At 48.1% G+C, this 20,080-nt stretch overlaps 1 protein-coding gene across 1 annotated transcript; it reads right to left on the bottom strand.

The window, feature by feature from the left end:
* Window positions 1–305: 305 nt before the first annotated feature.
* On the bottom strand, window positions 306–1,679 carry LOC311064316 (E3 ubiquitin-protein ligase RNF14-like; the record flags this gene model as incomplete). Its single annotated transcript, XM_084084149.1, has 1 exon — window positions 306–1,679. One exon carries the CDS (start codon window positions 1,677–1,679, stop codon window positions 306–308), a length of 1,374 nt encoding a protein of 457 aa, XP_083940275.1.
* Between the last annotated feature and the right edge of the window lie 18,401 nt (window positions 1,680–20,080).

Below are 20,080 nucleotides of genomic sequence, written 5' to 3'. Positions count from 1 at the left end.
TAGTTTCTTTCACTCTGGCACTGCCTAGTACAAGGCAGATAACCAGTGTCCAGTGGTGGGAAAAGTACTCAAATGTTTTACTTAAGTAAAAGTATCAATACTGCAATGCAGAAGTACTCCGTTACAAGTAAAAGTCCGGAATTCAAAATTGACTTGAGTAAAAGTACAAAAGAAAATAGCCGATCTACAAGCTCACAACGCGTCGCAATGTGACGCGTTGTGAGCTTGTAGATCGGCTATTTTCAAATAGCCTAGTTATAAAATATGGCTTAAGTGGTTAATGTATGTTTTATTATGTATTAACATCAATCAATCAAAGCATCCTCTTCATCAAGATCCACACCTCCTGGGAACAATCTGTTGTAGCAGTTTGAGTTGGGGTTGCTAAAGTGACTGTAAGGGTTGTTATTTGGGATCTGCGACAGGCACGACCAACAGAAGTACTTCCTGCAGGACGTACATGTCATCTTGTTGCAGCCCTCTTGTTTCTGTATATTTACCCCACAATGTGGACATGATTTACAGTTCTCATCCACCCAGTCTGTGCTGAAGGACTCTTCCAGCATTTTCTGGATGGCCCTCTTCCCAAAGCGCTTCTCCAATAATTTCTTTCCCTCCGCACTGGTTGACAGATACTCATCCTTCAGTTCACGCACCTGATCTGCAGTGATTCTGCACTTGGCGAGGGCGTGGTACGCCAGCTTGCAGAGGACACAGAAGGCGTAGCAACAAGTGGAACAGATTCCCATAATTCTGTCTGGCTCCATCAGGACGGGGGTAGCACAGGACTTTCGGGGGCAGTACACCACATCTTCCATTTGGTCCAGAGTGGACTGCAGCAGCAAGCGGTCGTAACGTGCAAATAGCTCCTCGTCCACCAGCTGTTTGACTTGCAAAGGTGTAGCAACAGAGGAACATTTTGGTGTGGGACAGCTAAGGCACTGTACGTTACCATCCTGTATCTGTATCTGGAAGTACTCGGTCATACAGGCCTTGCAGTAGACGTGCTGGCACTCCTTGAAGCACAGGCAGACAGAGCCCAGCTTCTCTGTGAAGCAGATGGTGCAGCAGAACACTTTGCCGTCAAACACCTTCTGCCGCTGTGCCTCATCAAAGTCCAGCAGATGATGTAGGATGTCACCGTGTGGGTCCACGGTCAGCGCAGCCCGTGGGTCCAGCTGAAACGAGGGCTTCCTTAGTCGCTCTTCTACTACTTCCTTTTCAGAAGATTTACTGGAGCCCTGCACGGACACTTTAATTTCCTTGACAATCTTCAGAGGGGACTGGATGCCCAGGAAGTCCAGTGCCTCCTCCTTGAGAAATTGGAACCAGGTGAAGAGGACCACACAGCCCTGGTTTTCCTCCCATAGCTCGTCCAAGCGTCTGCACAGGGAGCTCATCTGTGCCCTCGTCAGCCATTTGGTGCTGAGCGTGAAAAGTGGTGAGGAGGAAGATGGGTACTCTGAAGGAAGCTGGAAGTTCAGGGTAAGAAGTGGTAGGAAGGAAATATTGTACTCTGAGTCTGCTCCTTTGACAACGATTTTGAAGTCTGGAGGCAGTTCCAACCAAATGTGCATCTCTCCCCCCTGGGCCGAACCGGCCCTGTGGAACTCATCATCATCATATATACTTGCTAGAGCAAGCAGTTCATGCTGCTGGGACTCTACGTCCTCAGACATTGACATTCATTACCCGGCCTAACTGACTGAAGACAGACAAATAGGTTCCAATTATTATTATATTAGTTTATTAATACAACTTGGTCCACTGACAAGTGATAGCTTCTCAGCAAATCACAATGCGACGTTGTCGCTGCCTGACATCACCTACTGATGTCACCTACTGATGTCACTTTATCGTGTGTTCTTTTTCTGTTTTTTTTATTTCTTACCTTACAATTGGAACCTGCGCCAGAACGGTTGTCAGTATGTCGGTTGTCAGTATGTACGTTGCATCACTCTTGCCAGATTGCATGTCAGTATGTCATCACAACAAACCAACCTGTTACCAAGACGACGATGACGATGAGACGGTCGTCCCGAATATGGACACAAGCCAGTGTGACGTAATCTCACGACAGCATGACATCACATCCTACCTAAACTTTACACTACATCATCACAACAAACCAACCTGTTACCAAGACGACGATGACGATGAGACGGTCGTCCCGAATATGGACACAACGCCAGTGTGACGTAATCTCACGACAGCATGACATCACATCCTACCTATAAATTCTAGGATGCCGTCAGATCGCACCAGTTCGACGGCTTCCATAGTGATAAATAGTAATAATCTATAACCATAGAAAGAGTCATAAATGCTCATAATCATACTTATAAACTAGGCCCATTCATCATAACTACTTAGGTGATTCCTGCCTTCTCCTTTTCTCCCATTCTGCAGGCTCTGCCATGACAACCTGTGGACCTGACGACGTCGCCACTGTCTTTCACACCATTTCATTCTTATCCACCCTTTACACAAATAAACTGCTAACTTCATCTCCTGCGATTTCAACTATCTTTTCACATTGTACACCACTGCACACTCCCCACAGGTCTGCCATACCAGGTCTGAGTAATCACAAAGTGGGTTTTGGTCATTGGAGAGGTGATGCACGTCACCTCTTTCTGAAGTGGGTACTTTCAAAGCCTGCCGTGGATTTAGGAGAGCACAAAACTCTCTCTCACACTGTGAGGTGCCTGTAAGGTGGCACTGACCTTCTAGTATTTTTACAATCTTGCATCGAAGGGGTCAACCATCTAGAACAGCGTTTTGTCTGTACTAGTGCCGGTACACTTTATCAGAGTACTTGGAAGCCAATATGTCTGGCTTGCAAGTTGGGAACGATACAAGTAGAGAATGCATGCCAGTTGTACCAGTTATCAGACTACCCGTTGTCAGACTACCTGTTGTACCCATCTGTTTGTGTCCCTTTTATGCCCATTATATGGAGATTTCTGTATGTGTCCATTTTATGCCCATATATGGAGTTCAGTGATGCATGGCCACATATGGAGTCCAGGCCATCATGTTGATGACATCAGGGTACTCCATATATGGGGATTTACGAATTCATCAATATCTTTTGGAGATTCGCTGCTCCGACCAACTTCCCACTCGCCGTGTCACTCCCTCGGGTCCTTTGTGATACGCACACCGAGTTTCAAGTCGGTCGGGTGGTTCTCGGGATGCGCTGGTGACACACTCACACAGTACATTACATATGCACATACATACCATACATATGCACAAACATATGATTACATACATACATACATACATGCATACATACTGTAGTATATTTTCGATCACAAGAGCGGGCATTTAATACCGGTTTCCTGAAGAAAGCTTAAAGTTGAAAGAAGTCCAGAGTCCAAGGATTCAGGTCAAGCATCATTTATTTCAGCCTGACTGGGACGTCTGCCATGTGGGTTCCGATTAGCAGCGCCCAGTCACAAGTAACAACAAAGCATTTATACAGAGTTCACCTTCTACCACAAGAGGAGGGGTCACGTAGTTTTAGACCAGCCCCTGATCCCTGTTCACCAATCACACATCAATTACAGGAATATTGAAAGGGTCGTGGCCGAGCCCCCCGCAACACCCTGTTGAAACACATTTGCATTGTCCTGGTAGTGTAACAACTTGTCTTATTTCTAATTATCAAACTTTACCTTTACACAAAAGCTGGTATAGTAATTCTTGTCCAACATTTCTCAAGCTTTAGAATGAATCCACACACTTTATGGTTGCAAACAACAGTTAGGAATACAATGTGTCAATACAAGCAACATTTACTCCAGACTGAATCTTTTCCTTAAATGGCATTTCTCTTGGTTTACAGCACAGGCCAGAGTTATCCACTTTATTCCTCTCATATGTTTTCACACTGTGCTACTTAATACAAAATAAGCTTTCACCAAGAAATCAGAATAATACAGTGTAAATTCAATCTGCAGTCTGCATGACCTTACCTAACTTCATCTCTGCCCCCTATCTTAGAGACCGAGTAACAGATGTTTCACTTTGACCACCACCCTTGCATAAAAACAATGGTACTGAAATCAACCTCCTGATTAACAAAAGAACTTGGCTCTGTGATTTGTTTTGAGTTCACACCTAAAGCTGGGTTCTGCTGTTGCAGAACAAAGACCAGGATCCTCAGGGTGTGACTGATTTAATCAGACTTCAAATCTCTTCCTGCCCAGACCCCCACTCACCTGGGCTTCGAAACTTAAACAATGGCCAAGAACTTTTGGAGTGCTTGGGAATGTAAATTGATGATCGCCTCCCCCCAGATGGGACAGACACTGTTTCCGACTCCAAACACTGTTAACTGCAAAACTCAAAATCACCTAGCACAATATTAGACCTTCCAATGTTTACCCATTTAGATGGAATATTGTGGTTATATCATGTTGCCATGTTTGAAACGATACCACAATACTTTTGAGAGTTGTGATACATACATACATTATACATTCAAAATTTGGAGTTCCACATAGCCCCAGATTGGCCTCCAAGTACTGACGTCTTATTGATGACATCATGACGTCGTTCACAAACTGCACACTATAGTAACTTGCCAGCCATAGCTAGGTAGCACAGGGAAGCCCACAAAGGGGTCAGCTGTTTTGAACAGCTTTTGTCTGTATGTATGTCGCCTCGTATATCACCCCACATTTTGCCCAAATATGGAGCATGTATGCTCTCCCAAATATTTTCCCCATATGGAGTGTGTATGTGTACTGTATTATGTCCCCCCAATTCTTTTGGAGGATATACTGAATCAGAATAAGGTTTATTCGTCACATCACAAGGCCAGACTGTGCTAATAATGTCCAACCTATTAGTCAATTGTCATGTACTACTATCATCTCTAGTCAACTCTATAGTCATGTACTATTAGTCATCTCTAAAGTCAGTTTCCTCAGGAAGATGATTTGCATAGAGAGAAGACGCTATTGTGACAGGGTCAAAGCAGGGGGGTGAAACCAAATTGTAACATTTTTTATTGATGATGAAAAACCTGTATTACGCACTTAAAAACATCATTCTCTTAACTATATTTCTGCACTGCATGTTTTATGGTTGACAATGTATTTCCCCCCGGTCCCCGAGCCACTTGACATTGGACTCCCCTATAGGCTGTGTGACATTGGCCTTGTGACAGCGGACGGCCAATGTCCCCAGGTCACGCTGGTGGCAGAGCGAATGAGGGCGGAGTAGGGTGTGGCCCACCTTATTCAAAAGTGAGCGCGAGCCACTTGGACAGCAGAGAGACAGGCATACAGGGCAGTGTGGAAGTGACAGCCAGAAGGGACGGTTGTGCACAGGAGGAGCAGACATACCACGGAGCAGAGGTGGGGAATACAGTGATCGCGGCACGTACCAAGCCACCAGCAGCGGACGGTGAGCAGACGGCGCAGTAGCAGCAGAGACGGGGAGGACAGACAGACGAACCAAGGAACGGAGGAGAGGTCCAGTGGCGATAACGTTGCGCGCTTCACACCCTCAAAGCCAGACGTACAGTCTGGCGGGCGAGTAAGTGTCCTTCTATGCAACGTTACCTTTATAAACCCACGGTCCTAAACCTCATATGTGAAATATACCTGAACAGATGAACTGGTTCTAGTTTCTATGATTGCAGGCAATACGCACGAAGACAAGAAGAGACAGTGATTCCTGGCCTAAACCCCCGCTCCAGTTAAACCCCATATAAGGACATTCCCACCTTTTGCATTGAACCGTGATGAGTATATGACATATAGCAATTGAATTGGCACTTGGCACTTTACTGCTTCAGTAATAGTTGGCACTTTAACGCTAAATTCATTATTTATTTGCTATAGTTTGCACAAGCCCTGTCTGTTTTTAGTGTTTGGTGATTGTCTGTATTCCTGTATTTTAGTTAGTTAGTGGGCGCATTAGGAGGTTGAGGTTTTAGAATTAGTGTTATATTTTGTTTATGCTTTTCAATATTTTATGGCTTATAGACGCCACTGTATTAGCTTAATAAAATAGATTACCTTTTTATACAAACCTGTTTCCGTCCAGCTTTCTCCAAGGGATATGTGTTGAAGTGTTGTTCTCATTTAAAAGTATTGTACTTGTGACAAGGGTGAAATGAGGGGTTCTTAAAACTTTTGTAATTTGTTTTTATTGGTGCTTAATGTGTATAATTGCCTCATTTAACCCCACCATCTTATTATTTTTGTACCAATTATTATTACGCACTGTATTGTTTATAATTGTTTTCCCCATGATCCCCTGGTCACATGTGTTGAGAGACATTGAGTGGCAGAGCGGCAGTCACGCGGTCACGCCCAAGGCCACGGTCATGGCCAATGTCCCCAGACAGACTGTCACCACGGACAAATGAAAGAAGAGGGAGGTGTGGTTTGGCAGGTACAAAAGCGGAGGCGGGACCGTTTGAAAGAGAGAACAGAGCACCCAAGTGACAGAGGCGTCAGTGAGGAGAAGGACAGCAGAGGGGAAGGTTGTGCCGAGACACGGAGTAGAGGAGTGCATAGATGAAGTAGACATACCAGCCACCTAGGAGTTTGGAAGCCGAGGTGTGCCTACATTCAAAGGAGAAACCAAGAGGAGAAAGCGATCGAACCGAAGGGGAGGAAGAGGCGAGTGAGACCAGACCATATGAGAGACGAGTGAGACCAGACCATATAAGGAGCGCTGAGACTGGAAAGTGGCGATAACGTTGCATACGCAACCAACTCAGCGCCAGGTGTAAAAACCTGGCTGGCGAGCGGAGAGAAAGAAGAGAGAAGACGGAGACGACTGGCCTCAAACCCTTTCCCATCTTACCCCCATATATGGACATGCAGCATTACCCCTGAACAAACCGTGTTGAGTATCTTGAAGCACTTTATTGGCACAGCACTTTACTTGAAGAGTATTTGTTGCACAGAAACCCCCCATGCTAAGGAACCCTTGTGATTAAGCCCCGCGTAATTTGCACAACTTTATAATTTATTTTATAGTTGTTGTGTAGATTATTTGTGTTTTGTATGTTTATATAGGTTTTATTAGTATAGTGTTTATTTGATTGTTTTTAAGGCACAGAAGCCAATGTATTAGGGACCCAATAAATATGACTTACCTTTTTTTGATACACTGTATTCGTGTCCAGTTTCTTAAAGGGATATTCTCATGCCAGTGTTGTATTCTCAAAACCAAAAGTATTGAAACTTACCAGTTAACCTCGAACCTGTGAAAGCCTGAAGAAGAAGTTAAAGTGTATTCAAAGGGGACTTCCCTCTATAACAAAAGTGGCGTAGTCGACAAACAATTAGTTCAGATAGGACTCACAGTAATTACGCACCCAGCACTTTATTGTGCATTTATATTTTATTGTTGTGAGTTTTATTCTGGATTATTTATTAAAGGAGAAGAGTGCAATAGTACAAACAAATTGCAAGTCAAATGTGATACAATTTCGGCCCTGTTCACATATTTGGCGTTGGCGGCAGGACTGGTTGAGAACAAACACATGAGAATACCCTTAAGAGAAACTGTACTGTTTTGTTGTTTTTGTTGCTTTTTGTTTTTTGCTTTACGGATTCAGAATGATGATGATGGCGGTGTATCCCGGTGCCCCATGGTTACCCACCTTTGGTGGAACAGAAGGCGAGAGTAAATATAGGGAATGGAAAGACCAGATTAGAGGATTATTAAGTACCCAGGAACTACCAGAAATCAGGAAAGTTGCTATTATAATTAAAACGCTAACCAACGAAGCTAAACGGCAGATTAGTGTGGTTGAGGAGGGCGAACGCGACACAGTGGCAAAAGTTTTTAAATACTTAGATGCTTTATATAAAGAAACTGTCTCTGTCGCAGAAATGCGCTCACTATTCTATCGGTGCGCACAGCGCGCAGGAGAGAATGTACAAACTTACACCCTGAGACTTAGAGAGCTGTTTTGTGGGCTGCGGCAGCACGACCCAAGCACCGCTCCCTCCGAAGCCATTCTTCGTGATCAGTTTGTTATGGGTTTAGCTGAGGGCCCCCTGGGCCAAGCCTTAAAAATATATGCTCGACGACACCCAGATGAAGATTTTGCTGCTTTACGCGAAGAAGCCTACCTGTTAGCTGCTGAACATGGAACTACTGAAATAACGTGCCACGCTGTTAATCCTATTTCTGTCCCCTACCCTTCTCAGGACCCTGCTTGGAGAGAAAAATTAAAACAGGAAATCATGGACGACGTAAAAACTCAAATGCAAGGATTCACGCAGGAACTCATGAAGGAAATCAGACCGCTCCTCCGCACTGGCACCAATGACGCACGAGCGCGCACTCCACCGCCACCTGAGCGACGGTATACGGCCTCTCAGCGCTACGAATGGGATGAAGGAGGTAGGCCGATATGTAGCCAGTGTAGACAGGCGGGTCATATAGCGAGATTCTGTAGATCCGACCGAAGTCAGTTAAACTAGTACGCCCTGTCGCCGAGGTCCGGGGGGCAGAGGTGCAACGTTCACAAAAAAAGTTAAGGGCCAATGAAGTGTTTGTGGGGGAATGTCCGACAATTGGGATAACAATGGGGGGAGTCCAAATGAGGGGTTTATTAGATACGGGGTCTCAAGTCACATTGATGCAGCAGAGTTTGTTTAACGAAAAGTTCTCGCAAGATAAAATGGAAAATGGGCCTCTGGTGTTTAGCCTACGGGCAGCAAACGGCCTTGATCTACCCTATTCTGGCTATGCCATATTCGATTTAGAATTAGAAGGACTGAAAATACCGGGAAGAGGAATCGTAATTGTAAAAGATGAACATTGTATTGAGCCGCTGATCATTGGGATGAACGTAGTCCACGCAGTGTGGCATGCATTATTTAAACTCTCTGGGAGGTCTGTGTTTCCATGCCAACAGGAGAGGACACCATGGAAAAAAGCATTCGCCACCTGTAGGAGAGTGGAGGCAGTGACCCACGAAGACGGAGCATTGGGCTATGTGTGGCCTGTCGGCCGACGGAGAATCCGAGTCCCCGCCCGCAGTGAGTTAGTAGTATGGGGCCGTGCCTGGAAAGGTCCAAATGGAGCCGAATACGAGGCCCTGATGGAGGCCATGCCGGAAGGAACTGATCTGGGAGTGGCCCGAGCGTTGGTCACCGTGCGTAATGGCCGAGTCCCCGTGCGCATCTGCAACCCCCACGCGTATAGCGTGACCGTGGGCAGACATCAAAAGTTAGGGAAGCTATATCCAGTGGAGGAGGCCGACGTCCGTGGACGACGAGACCTGAACCTGTCCCTAGGAACCGACGGAGCCGTGGAAGTGTCCCTGGTGAGCATCGAAGACGAGGGACCCGTGAAGACCTTACCTGAGGAGATGGAGGCGTTGACCCGGCGAGATGACCTACCTGACCAGCAGAGAGAAGAGCTGCATGCGATGATGTGTAAATGGAAGAAAGTGTTTGCAGTCCATAATGAAGATTTTGGGCAGACGGACGTGGTGCAACACCAAATACCAACTGGAGACGCGGCACCCATCCGCGAGAGGCACCGACCGCTGCCGCCCTCCATGTATAGAGAAATGAAGACCTTATTGAGTGACATGCTGGACAAGGGAGTGATAAAAGAGAGTTGCAGTCCCTGGGCAGCGCCCATTGTCCTGGTGAAGAAGAAAGATGGCAGCTGGCGTTTCTGTGTCGACTACCGTAAACTGAATGCCGTGACGCACAAAGATGCCTTCCCTTTACCTCGGATTGAAGAGACTTTAACAAGCCTGACCAAGGCTCAGTGGTTCTCCACACTCGACCTGGCCAGCGGTTATTGGCAGGTGGGTATGGACCCTCGGGATCGAGAAAAGACAGCGTTTACCACCCCTTTAGGACTGTTCGAGTTCCAACGTATGCCGTTCGGTTTATGTAACGCCCCCGCGACCTTCCAAAGATTAATGCAGCGATGCTTGAGTGGCCAGGTGACAGAGTCATTATTAGTGTACCTCGATGACATTATTGTATATTCACCTGACTTTTCCTCTCACATGCAGCACCTTGACCAGGTTTTCGAGCGGCTGTGGAGACACGGATTGAAACTGCGCCTCGATAAATGCAAGCTTCTCCAACCGGAGGTAAAGTTCTTGGGCCACGTTGTAGACAAAGAGGGAGTGCGCCCGGACCCTGAAAAGTTGGCTGCGGTAAGAGACTGGACCCCACCCTCGACTGTCCGCGAGGTCCGCGCTTTTCTAGGTCTGGCTGGTTATTATCGCCGCTTCGTGTCCTCATTTGCTGCCATAGCTAGGCCGTTAAATAGTTTGTTGATCGGAGTCCCGAATGATGTGAAGTCCCATCAGTGTAAAATAGAGTGGTCCCCTGAATGCCAAAACTCGTTTGATGCTCTTAAAACTGCCCTTACGCAGGCTCCAATACTGGCTTATGCAGATTATGACCGACCGTTTGTAGTGTATACTGATGCGAGTGGCCGCGGGCTCGGCGCCGTTCTGGCACAGGTCCAAGATGGCCAGGAGCGAGTAATCGCCTACGCCAGCCGAAGTCTACACCCTACCGAACAAAATGATGCAAATTATAGCTCCTTTAAATTAGAACTCTTGGCACTTAAATGGGCAGTGACCGAAAAATTTAAAGATTACTTAACTGGCGCTCATTTTACGATTTATACAGATAACAATCCTGTTGCGCATCTTCAAACAGCTCGACTAGGCGCGGTGGAACAGCGCTGGGCAGCCCAGCTAGCATCATTCACCTATGATATAAAGTACCGACCTGGAAAAAGCAATGCGAACGCAGATGCCCTGTCTAGGTTCCCTGTTCAACCTGTAGGAGTGGCCGTAGTGGAGTTGGCACCGGTGGAGAGAGAGGACGGGTGGGCTGGAGCTGAGTGGCGGGGAACACAGGATCGAGATCCGGACATCCAGATGGTGAAGAGTTGCGTAGAGCGGAGGAAACTGCCTACCCTTATGGAGAAGAGGAGTTGGTCACAGGAAGCCAGGCAAATGTTACGACAGTGGGACCGGTTGCGCATCAGAGACAATGTGTTGTATAGGCAAGTGATTGATCAGCATACACAAGAATGTTACTTACAGCTTGTTTGTCCAGGGGCGCGACGAGAGGAGGTGTGGAAAGGACTCCATGAGGCCTCGGCACACGCCGGAGTGGACCGGACTTTGGCGCAGCTTCGGCGCCGGTTCTACTGGCCGGGCATGGAGGGGGCGGTGCGACAGTTCCAGCGAGGTTGTGTTGCCTGCAGCCTACTGAAAGACAGGATAGAGCCCAGGGCCCCCTTACAGCCATTCGAAGTATCGTATCCTATGGAGGTAGTGGCTATTGATTTTCTCACATTAGGTAGGCCGAATGACGCATGGCAGAATATTCTTGTAGCAACCGATTTATTCACCAGGTACAGTTGGGCTATTCCAACGCGTGACCAAACTGCGCCCACGACTGTCCGTGCGCTTTGGACACATATTATTCAGCCATTCGGTTGCCCGGCTCGTTTCCATTCGGACCGAGGCCCGAATTTTGAATCCGAATTAATGCAGCAATTGTGTCATACATACGGTATTACTAAGAGTCGCACCACCCCTTACCACCCAGCTGGTAATGGGGGGGTGGAGAGGTTTAATCAAACACTGTTAAACATGTTGCGCTCTCTAGATACTGATCGCCAAGGCAGATGGAATGAACACTTACCTGAGTTAGTACACGCTTATAACAATACTGAACATGGTGCGACAGGTTATGCGCCTGCGTACTTAATGTTTGGTCGCCACCTGAGGCGTCCGGTAGATGTAGCATTAGGAGTACCGTTGTCACAAAATCGAATGGGAGTGGGAGATTGGGTGCAAGATCACCAGAAACGAATGGCCACAGCGTATAGGACAGCCGAGAAAAAAATGGTGCATATAGCAGGACAGCGTAAACAGGTCTATGACCGCCGAGCCGGTATGCCACCATTGTTACCTGGAGAGAGGGTGTGGGTACGAAACCGGAACCGACAGGGACAAGGTAAACTGGGCCCATGGTGGGACCCAGAACCTTTTGTGGTATTGGAGAGGGTGGGGGATGCGGGCCTAGTATACAGGATCCGACCTGAAAAAGGAGGGCGAGATAGAACGATCCATAGGAATGCATTAAAAGTGTGTATAGCCCCCAGGTCACCGATGGAGAGCCCCGAACCTGCCCCAGTAGCCGAACCGGTGGGACCAATATGGCCGCCTTATGTAGGGTTTTTCCCCGGTCCTAGGGAACCTGAAGGTCCGCGGCGCTCTGGAAGAGCGAACCAAGGACAGCCACCTGAGAGGTACGGGCATGACGTTTAGAACCAGTTGCCAGGGACTGCCAACGAAAAAGTAGGGGGGAATGTGACAAGGGTGAAATGAGGGGTTCTTAAAACTTTTGTAATTTGTTTTTATTGGTGCTTAATGTGTATAATTGCCTCATTTAACCCCACCATCTTATTATTTTTGTACCAATTATTATTACGCACTGTATTGTTTATAATTGTTTTCCCCATGATCCCCTGGTCACATGTGTTGAGAGACATTGAGTGGCAGAGCGGCAGTCACGCGGTCACGCCCAAGGCCACGGTCATGGCCAATGTCCCCAGACAGACTGTCACCACGGACAAATGAAAGAAGAGGGAGGTGTGGTTTGGCAGGTACAAAAGCGGAGGCGGGACCGTTTGAAAGAGAGAACAGAGCACCCAAGTGACAGAGGCGTCAGTGAGGAGAAGGACAGCAGAGGGGAAGGTTGTGCCGAGACACGGAGTAGAGGAGTGCATAGATGAAGTAGACATACCAGCCACCTAGGAGTTTGGAAGCCGAGGTGTGCCTACATTCAAAGGAGAAACCAAGAGGAGAAAGCGATCGAACCGAAGGGGAGGAAGAGGCGAGTGAGACCAGACCATATGAGAGACGAGTGAGACCAGACCATATAAGGAGCGCTGAGACTGGAAAGTGGCGATAACGTTGCATACGCAACCAACTCAGCGCCAGGTGTAAAAACCTGGCTGGCGAGCGGAGAGAAAGAAGAGAGAAGACGGAGACGACTGGCCTCAAACCCTTTCCCATCTTACCCCCATATATGGACATGCAGCATTACCCCTGAACAAACCGTGTTGAGTATCTTGAAGCACTTTATTGGCACAGCACTTTACTTGAAGAGTATTTGTTGCACAGAAACCCCCCATGCTAAGGAACCCTTGTGATTAAGCCCCGCGTAATTTGCACAACTTTATAATTTATTTTATAGTTGTTGTGTAGATTATTTGTGTTTTGTATGTTTATATAGGTTTTATTAGTATAGTGTTTATTTGATTGTTTTTAAGGCACAGAAGCCAATGTATTAGGGACCCAATAAATATGACTTACCTTTTTTTGATACACTGTATTCGTGTCCAGTTTCTTAAAGGGATATTCTCATGCCAGTGTTGTATTCTCAAAACCAAAAGTATTGAAACTTACCAGTTAACCTCGAACCTGTGAAAGCCTGAAGAAGAAGTTAAAGTGTATTCAAAGGGGACTTCCCTCTATAACAAAAGTGGCGTAGTCGACAAACAATTAGTTCAGATAGGACTCACAGTAATTACGCACCCAGCACTTTATTGTGCATTTATATTTTATTGTTGTGAGTTTTATTCTGGATTATTTATTAAAGGAGAAGAGTGCAATAGTACAAACAAATTGCAAGTCAAATGTGATACAATTTCGGCCCTGTTCACATACTTACCTGGGTAAACTCGAACCTGTGAATAGCCTAAGAAAGAGTGTTACAGAGGACCCTACCTCCTAAATAAAAAGGTGGCGTAGTCTTGCAGTACCTAACAAACAGTATTATTCTCACAGTAATTACGCACCCCGCACTTTACCGTGCAACTGATATTTTATTGTTGTGAGTTTAATGTGTATTGTTATTTATTTATTATTGAGATAAAGTAAAGAGTGTCAGCATTCTAAAAAGAAGTGGCAAGTTACATGTGACAACCTGGCCACCGTCACATATTTGGCGTAGCGCGGCAGGACTGGGTAGAGAACAACACAAAATCCCTAAGAGAAACTGTATTGAAATTTTGCTGTTTTGCTGCTTTTTGTTTTGTTTTGTTTGGTTGAATCAAGAAAGTAATGATGATGATGCCAGTGTATCCAGGGGCACCGTGGCTACCTAAGTTTTCGGGCATAGAAGGTGAGGAGAAATACAGGGAATGGAGAGAACAGATTAAAGGATTATTGGGCACTCAGGATTTAACAGAGGAGAAAAAAGTTGCTTTTGTAGTACAGACCCTTACTGAGGAAGCTAAGCGACAAATTAGTGTAATTGACAAGGAAGATCGCAATACAGTGGCCAAAGTCTTTAAATGTTTAGACACGTTGTATAAAACATCTGTTTCTGCTTCCCAAGCTCGTGCCTTGTTCTATGGCTGTGCGCAACGCGCAGGCGAAAGTGTGCAGGCTTATATTTTGAGGCTTAGAGAGTTGTTCTGCGGGCTGCGGCGGCTCGACCCAGACACCGCTCCCTCCGATGCCATTCTGCGAGAGCAGTTACTTGTAGGACTGTCTGAAGGCCCTCTGGGTCAAGCCTTAAGAATATATGCCCGTCGAAACCCCACAGAAGACTTCGCCGCCCTAAAAAATGAGGCCTTCCTACTAGACACTGAACATAGAAGAGAAGGGACTGCTGAAATCTTGTGCCATGCTGTTAAACCTGTCTCTATCCCAACACCCTCACAGGAATCTGAATGGAGAGAGAAACTGAAACAGGAGATTATGGAAGACGTCAAATCGCAAATGCAGGGGTTTACGCAGGAGCTCATGAAAGAGATCAGACCGCTCCTTCGACCCAACACCACCGATACACGACCTCGCGGTTCGCCTCCATCTGAACGACGCCGGGAGCCGTACCAACGCAACGAGTGGGATGAGGGAGGTAGGCCGATCTGTAGGAGCTGTAGGCAGTCTGGGCACATTGCTCGCTTTTGTAAATCTGACCCCAATCATTTAAACTAGTACGCCCTGTCGCCGAGGTCCGGGAGACAGGGGTGCAGCGCGCACTCGCCAGATCAAGGGCTAATGAAGTGTTTATTGGGGACTGTCCGACTATTGGGATCACTATGGGAGGAGTCCACTTAAGGGGGTTACTGGATACTGGGTCACAAGTCACATTAATGCAGCAAAGCTTATTTGAGGAAAAATTCTCACACCTAACGTTGGGAAATGGGCCCCTTGTTTTTAAATTACGCGCCGCTAATGGTCTTGACTTACCGTACACTGGCTATGCCATATTGGACCTAGAGCTGGAGGGAATGAAGATCCCAGGGAGAGGAGTTGTAATCGTGAAAGATGAACATTGTACTCAACCGCTGATTATTGGGATGAATGTCGTGAACGCTGTATGGCATGCCCTCTTTAAATGGCCTGGGAGGCCTGTGTTTCCATGTCAGCAGGGAAGGACGCTGTGGAAGGACGCATTCGCCACCTGTAGGAGGGTGGAGGCAGTGACGAACGAAGATGGGTCCATCGGTTATGTGTGGCCGGTCGGCCGGCGGAAGATTCGAATCCCCGCGCAGAGTGAAGTGATGATCTGGGGCCGCGCTTGGAGAGGACCAAATGGAGCGGACTACGAGGCCTTGATGGAAGCCTTGCCGGATGGAAAAGATTTGGGAGTGGCCCGTGCCCTCGTCACGGTGCGCCACGGACGTGTTCCCATACGAGTGTGCAACCCACACGCATATAGTCTGGTCCTGGACCGCCACCAGAAGCTGGGGAGGCTGTACCCGGTGGAAGAAGCGGATGTCCGAGGCGGCAGGGACCTGAGCCTGTCCCTGGGGACCGACGGAGAGGTGGAAGTGGCCGTAATCAGTGTGGAAGATGATGGACCACTGAAGACCCTGCCCGAAGAGATGGAAGTGTTGACGGAGCGTGATGACCTGCCGGAGGCGCAGAAGAGAGAGTTACACGAGATGTTGTGTCGGTGGAAGAAGGTGTTCGCCATCCATGACGAGGATTTCGGACGGACGGACGTCGTGCAACACCAGATACCGACCGGAGACGCGGCACCCATACGAGAGCGACACCGGCCGTTGCCGCCCTCCATGTACCGGGAGATGAAGACCCTCCTGAATGAGATGCTGGAGAAGGGAGTCATCAAGGAGAGTTGCAGTCCGTGGGCGGCACCTATCGTACTGGTCAAGAAGAAAGATGGCAGCTGGAGGTTCTGCGTCGACTACAGGAAACTTAACGCCGTGACGCACAAGGACGCCTCCCCCCTACCCAGGATAGAAGAGACGCTCACCAGCCTGACGAAGGCGCAATGGTTCTCCACGTTAGACCTGGCCAGCGGGTATTGGCAAGTAGGAATGGATCCCCGGGACCGGGAGAAGACCGCCTTTACGACCCCGCTGGGCCTGTTCGAGTTTCAACGCATGCCGTTCGGGCTTTGTAATGCGCCCGCGACGTTCCAGAGGCTGATGCAGCAGTGTCTGAGTGGTCAGGTGACAGAATCCTTGCTGGTATATCTTGATGACATTATAGTATATTCACCTGACTTCTCCTCTCATCTACAGCACCTCGAGCTCGTCTTCCAACGCCTGTGGAGACATGGACTGAAGCTGCGGTTAGACAAATGCAAACTTCTGCGGAGGGAAGTGCAATTTCTGGGCCATGTCGTGGACAAAGAGGGAGTGCGGCCCGATCCGGAGAAAGTGGTGGCAGTGCGGGACTGGACACCACCCTCAACGGTCCGCGAGGTCCGCGCGTTTCTAGGTCTAGCGGGTTACTATAGGCGTTTCGTGTCCTCTTTTGCTGCTATAGCACGACCCTTAAACAACTTATTGATAGGAATCCCAAATGACGTAAAATCCCACCAGTGTAAAGTCGAGTGGACTTCGGAGTGCCAGCGGGCGTTTGATGCGTTAAAGAGTGCCCTCACACAAGCCCCGGTGTTAGCGTATGCGGATTATACACAGCCTTTTGTGGTTTACACTGATGCGAGTGGCCGTGGGTTGGGAGCGGTTCTAGCCCAGGTCCAAGACGGTCACGAACGTGTAATAGCTTATGCAAGCCGCAGTCTCCACCCGACCGAGCAGAATGACGCAAATTATAGCTCGTTCAAATTGGAGCTTTTGGCCCTTAAATGGGCCGTGACCGAGAAGTTTAAAGATTATCTCACTGGCGCTCGATTCACAATATTCACGGACAATAACCCTGTTGCGCATCTCCAAACGGCTAGATTGGGAGCTGTGGAACAACGGTGGGCTGCTCAACTTGCGTCGTTTACTTTCGACATCAAGTATCGACCGGGCAAAAACAACGCCAACGCTGATGCCCTATCGCGGTTCCCAGTGCAGCCTGTAGATGTGGCGGCTGTACAATCGACGCCAGCAGCCCGGGAGGATGAGTGGAGAGAGACGCAGGATCGGGATCCAGATGTGCAGGTGGTGAAGAGGTGCGTGGAACGGGGGAGAGCCCCTAATATGGTGGAGAGGAAGAATTGGACTCGGGGAGCGCGGCAACTGTTACGCCAGTGGAACAAACTGATTATACGAAATCATGTGTTATATAGGAAGGTGACCGATCCTTATACCAAAGAACAATACTCACAGATCATTTGTCCAGGTTCACGCAGAGAGGAGGTATGGAGAGGAATCCACACGGCCGCGGCGCATGCTGGGTTGGAGAGGACCTTGGCCCAGCTGCGACGTCGGTTCTATTGGCCAGGCATGGAGGGAGCGGTGCGTCAGTTACAACAGGGTTGTGTCGCCTGCAGCCTGCAGAGGAACAGGTCAGAGCCTCGGGCCCCCTTACAACCCTTTGAAGTCTCATATCCACTAGAAGTAATAGCCATTGATTTCCTCACATTAGGTAGGCCTGCTGATGCGTGGCAAAACATTCTGGTAGCTACTGACTTATTCACCCGTTATAGTTGGGCTATTGCCACCCGAGACCAGACTGCGCACACCACTGTCCGTGCGTTATGGACGCATATTATCCAGCCGTTCGGCTGTCCGGCCCGGTTCCACTCAGATCGAGGCCCCAACTTCGAGTCCGAGTTAATGCACCATTTATGTCAGACTTATGGTATTGCAAAAAGTCGCACCACTCCGTACCACCCGGCTGGGAACGGTGGAGTGGAACGATTTAATCAGACATTACTGAACATGTTGCGATCACTAGACACTGATAAACAAGGAAGATGGAATGAGCACTTACCCGAGTTAGTTCATGCTTATAACAACACGATCCATAGTGCTACGGGTTATGCCCCCGCCTACTTAATGTTTGGCCGACATTTGAGGCGCCCTATAGATGTCCAGTTAGGAGTGCAGTCAGCGCAAGAGCGCATGGGAGTGGGTGGCTGGGTACAGGACCACCAACAGAGAATGGCGACAGCTTATAGGACCGCAGGGGAGAGGATGGGAGAAACGGCCAAGAGGAGAAAGCAGGTTTATGACCGTAGGGCCGGTATTACACCCCTATTACCAGGAGAGAGAGTGTGGATTCGAAATAGGAAGAGAGATGGCCAGGGGAAATTGAGTACGTGGTGGGACCCCGAGCCTTACGCAGTGATGGAACAGGTGGGAGCTACGGGGTTGGTGTACCGAGTCAGACCCGAGAAGGGGGGGCGAGAAAAGACCATACATAGAAATGCGTTGAAAGTGTGTGTAGCCCCCAGGTCGCCCCACAAGGACCCCCCAGCTGTAGTGCAGCCCGAGCAGGTAGAGGCAACAACGCCGCAGTATTATGGGTTTCTCTCCGTCCCGAGAGCACCAGATGAGCCACGGCGCTCGGGAAGAGCAAATATAGGCCAGCCACCCCAGAGGTATGGACATGATTAGGGACAGTTGCAGGGACTGGCAACGGAAAAGTGGGGGGGGATGTGACAGGGTCAAAGCAGGGGGGTGAAACCAAATTGTAACATTTTTTATTGATGATGAAAAACCTGTATTACGCACTTAAAAACATCATTCTCTTAACTATATTTCTGCACTGCATGTTTTATGGTTGACAATGTATTTCCCCCCGGTCCCCGAGCCACTTGACATTGGACTCCCCTATAGGCTGTGTGACATTGGCCTTGTGACAGCGGACGTCCAATGTCCCCAGGTCACGCTGGTGGCAGAGCGAATGAGGGCGGAGTAGGGTGTGGCCCACCTTATTCAAAAGTGAGCGCGAGCCACTTGGACAGCAGAGAGACAGGCATACAGGGCAGTGTGGAAGTGACAGCCAGAAGGGACGGTTGTGCACAGGAGGAGCAGACATACCACGGAGCAGAGGTGGGGAATACAGTGATCGCGGCACGTACCAAGCCACCAGCAGCGGACGGTGAGCAGACGGCGCAGTAGCAGCAGAGACGGGGAGGACAGACAGACGAACCAAGGAACGGAGGAGAGGTCCAGTGGCGATAACGTTGCGCGCTTCACACCCTCAAAGCCAGACGTACAGTCTGGCGGGCGAGTAAGTGTCCTTCTATGCAACGTTACCTTTATAAACCCACGGTCCTAAACCTCATATGTGAAATATACCTGAACAGATGAACTGGTTCTAGTTTCTATGATTGCAGGCAATACGCACGAAGACAAGAAGAGACAGTGATTCCTGGCCTAAACCCCCGCTCCAGTTAAACCCCATATAAGGACATTCCCACCTTTTGCATTGAACCGTGATGAGTATATGACATATAGCAATTGAATTGGCACTTGGCACTTTACTGCTTCAGTAATAGTTGGCACTTTAACGCTAAATTCATTATTTATTTGCTATAGTTTGCACAAGCCCTGTCTGTTTTTAGTGTTTGGTGATTGTCTGTATTCCTGTATTTTAGTTAGTTAGTGGGCGCATTAGGAGGTTGAGGTTTTAGAATTAGTGTTATATTTTGTTTATGCTTTTCAATATTTTATGGCTTATAGACGCCACTGTATTAGCTTAATAAAATAGATTACCTTTTTATACAAACCTGTTTCCGTCCAGCTTTCTCCAAGGGATATGTGTTGAAGTGTTGTTCTCATTTAAAAGTATTGTACTTACCTGGGTAAACTCGAACCTGTGAATAGCCTAAGAAAGAGTGTTACAGAGGACCCTACCTCTTAAATAAAA

The sequence above is a fragment of the Gymnoscopelus microlampas genome (assembly GCF_963454915.1).
Source record: "Gymnoscopelus microlampas genome assembly, chromosome: 17".
Lineage (NCBI taxonomy): Eukaryota > Metazoa > Chordata > Actinopteri > Myctophiformes > Myctophidae > Gymnoscopelus > Gymnoscopelus microlampas.
The sequence above is the reverse complement of the archived record's forward strand: the minus strand, read 5'-3'. Positions and strand labels throughout refer to the sequence as shown.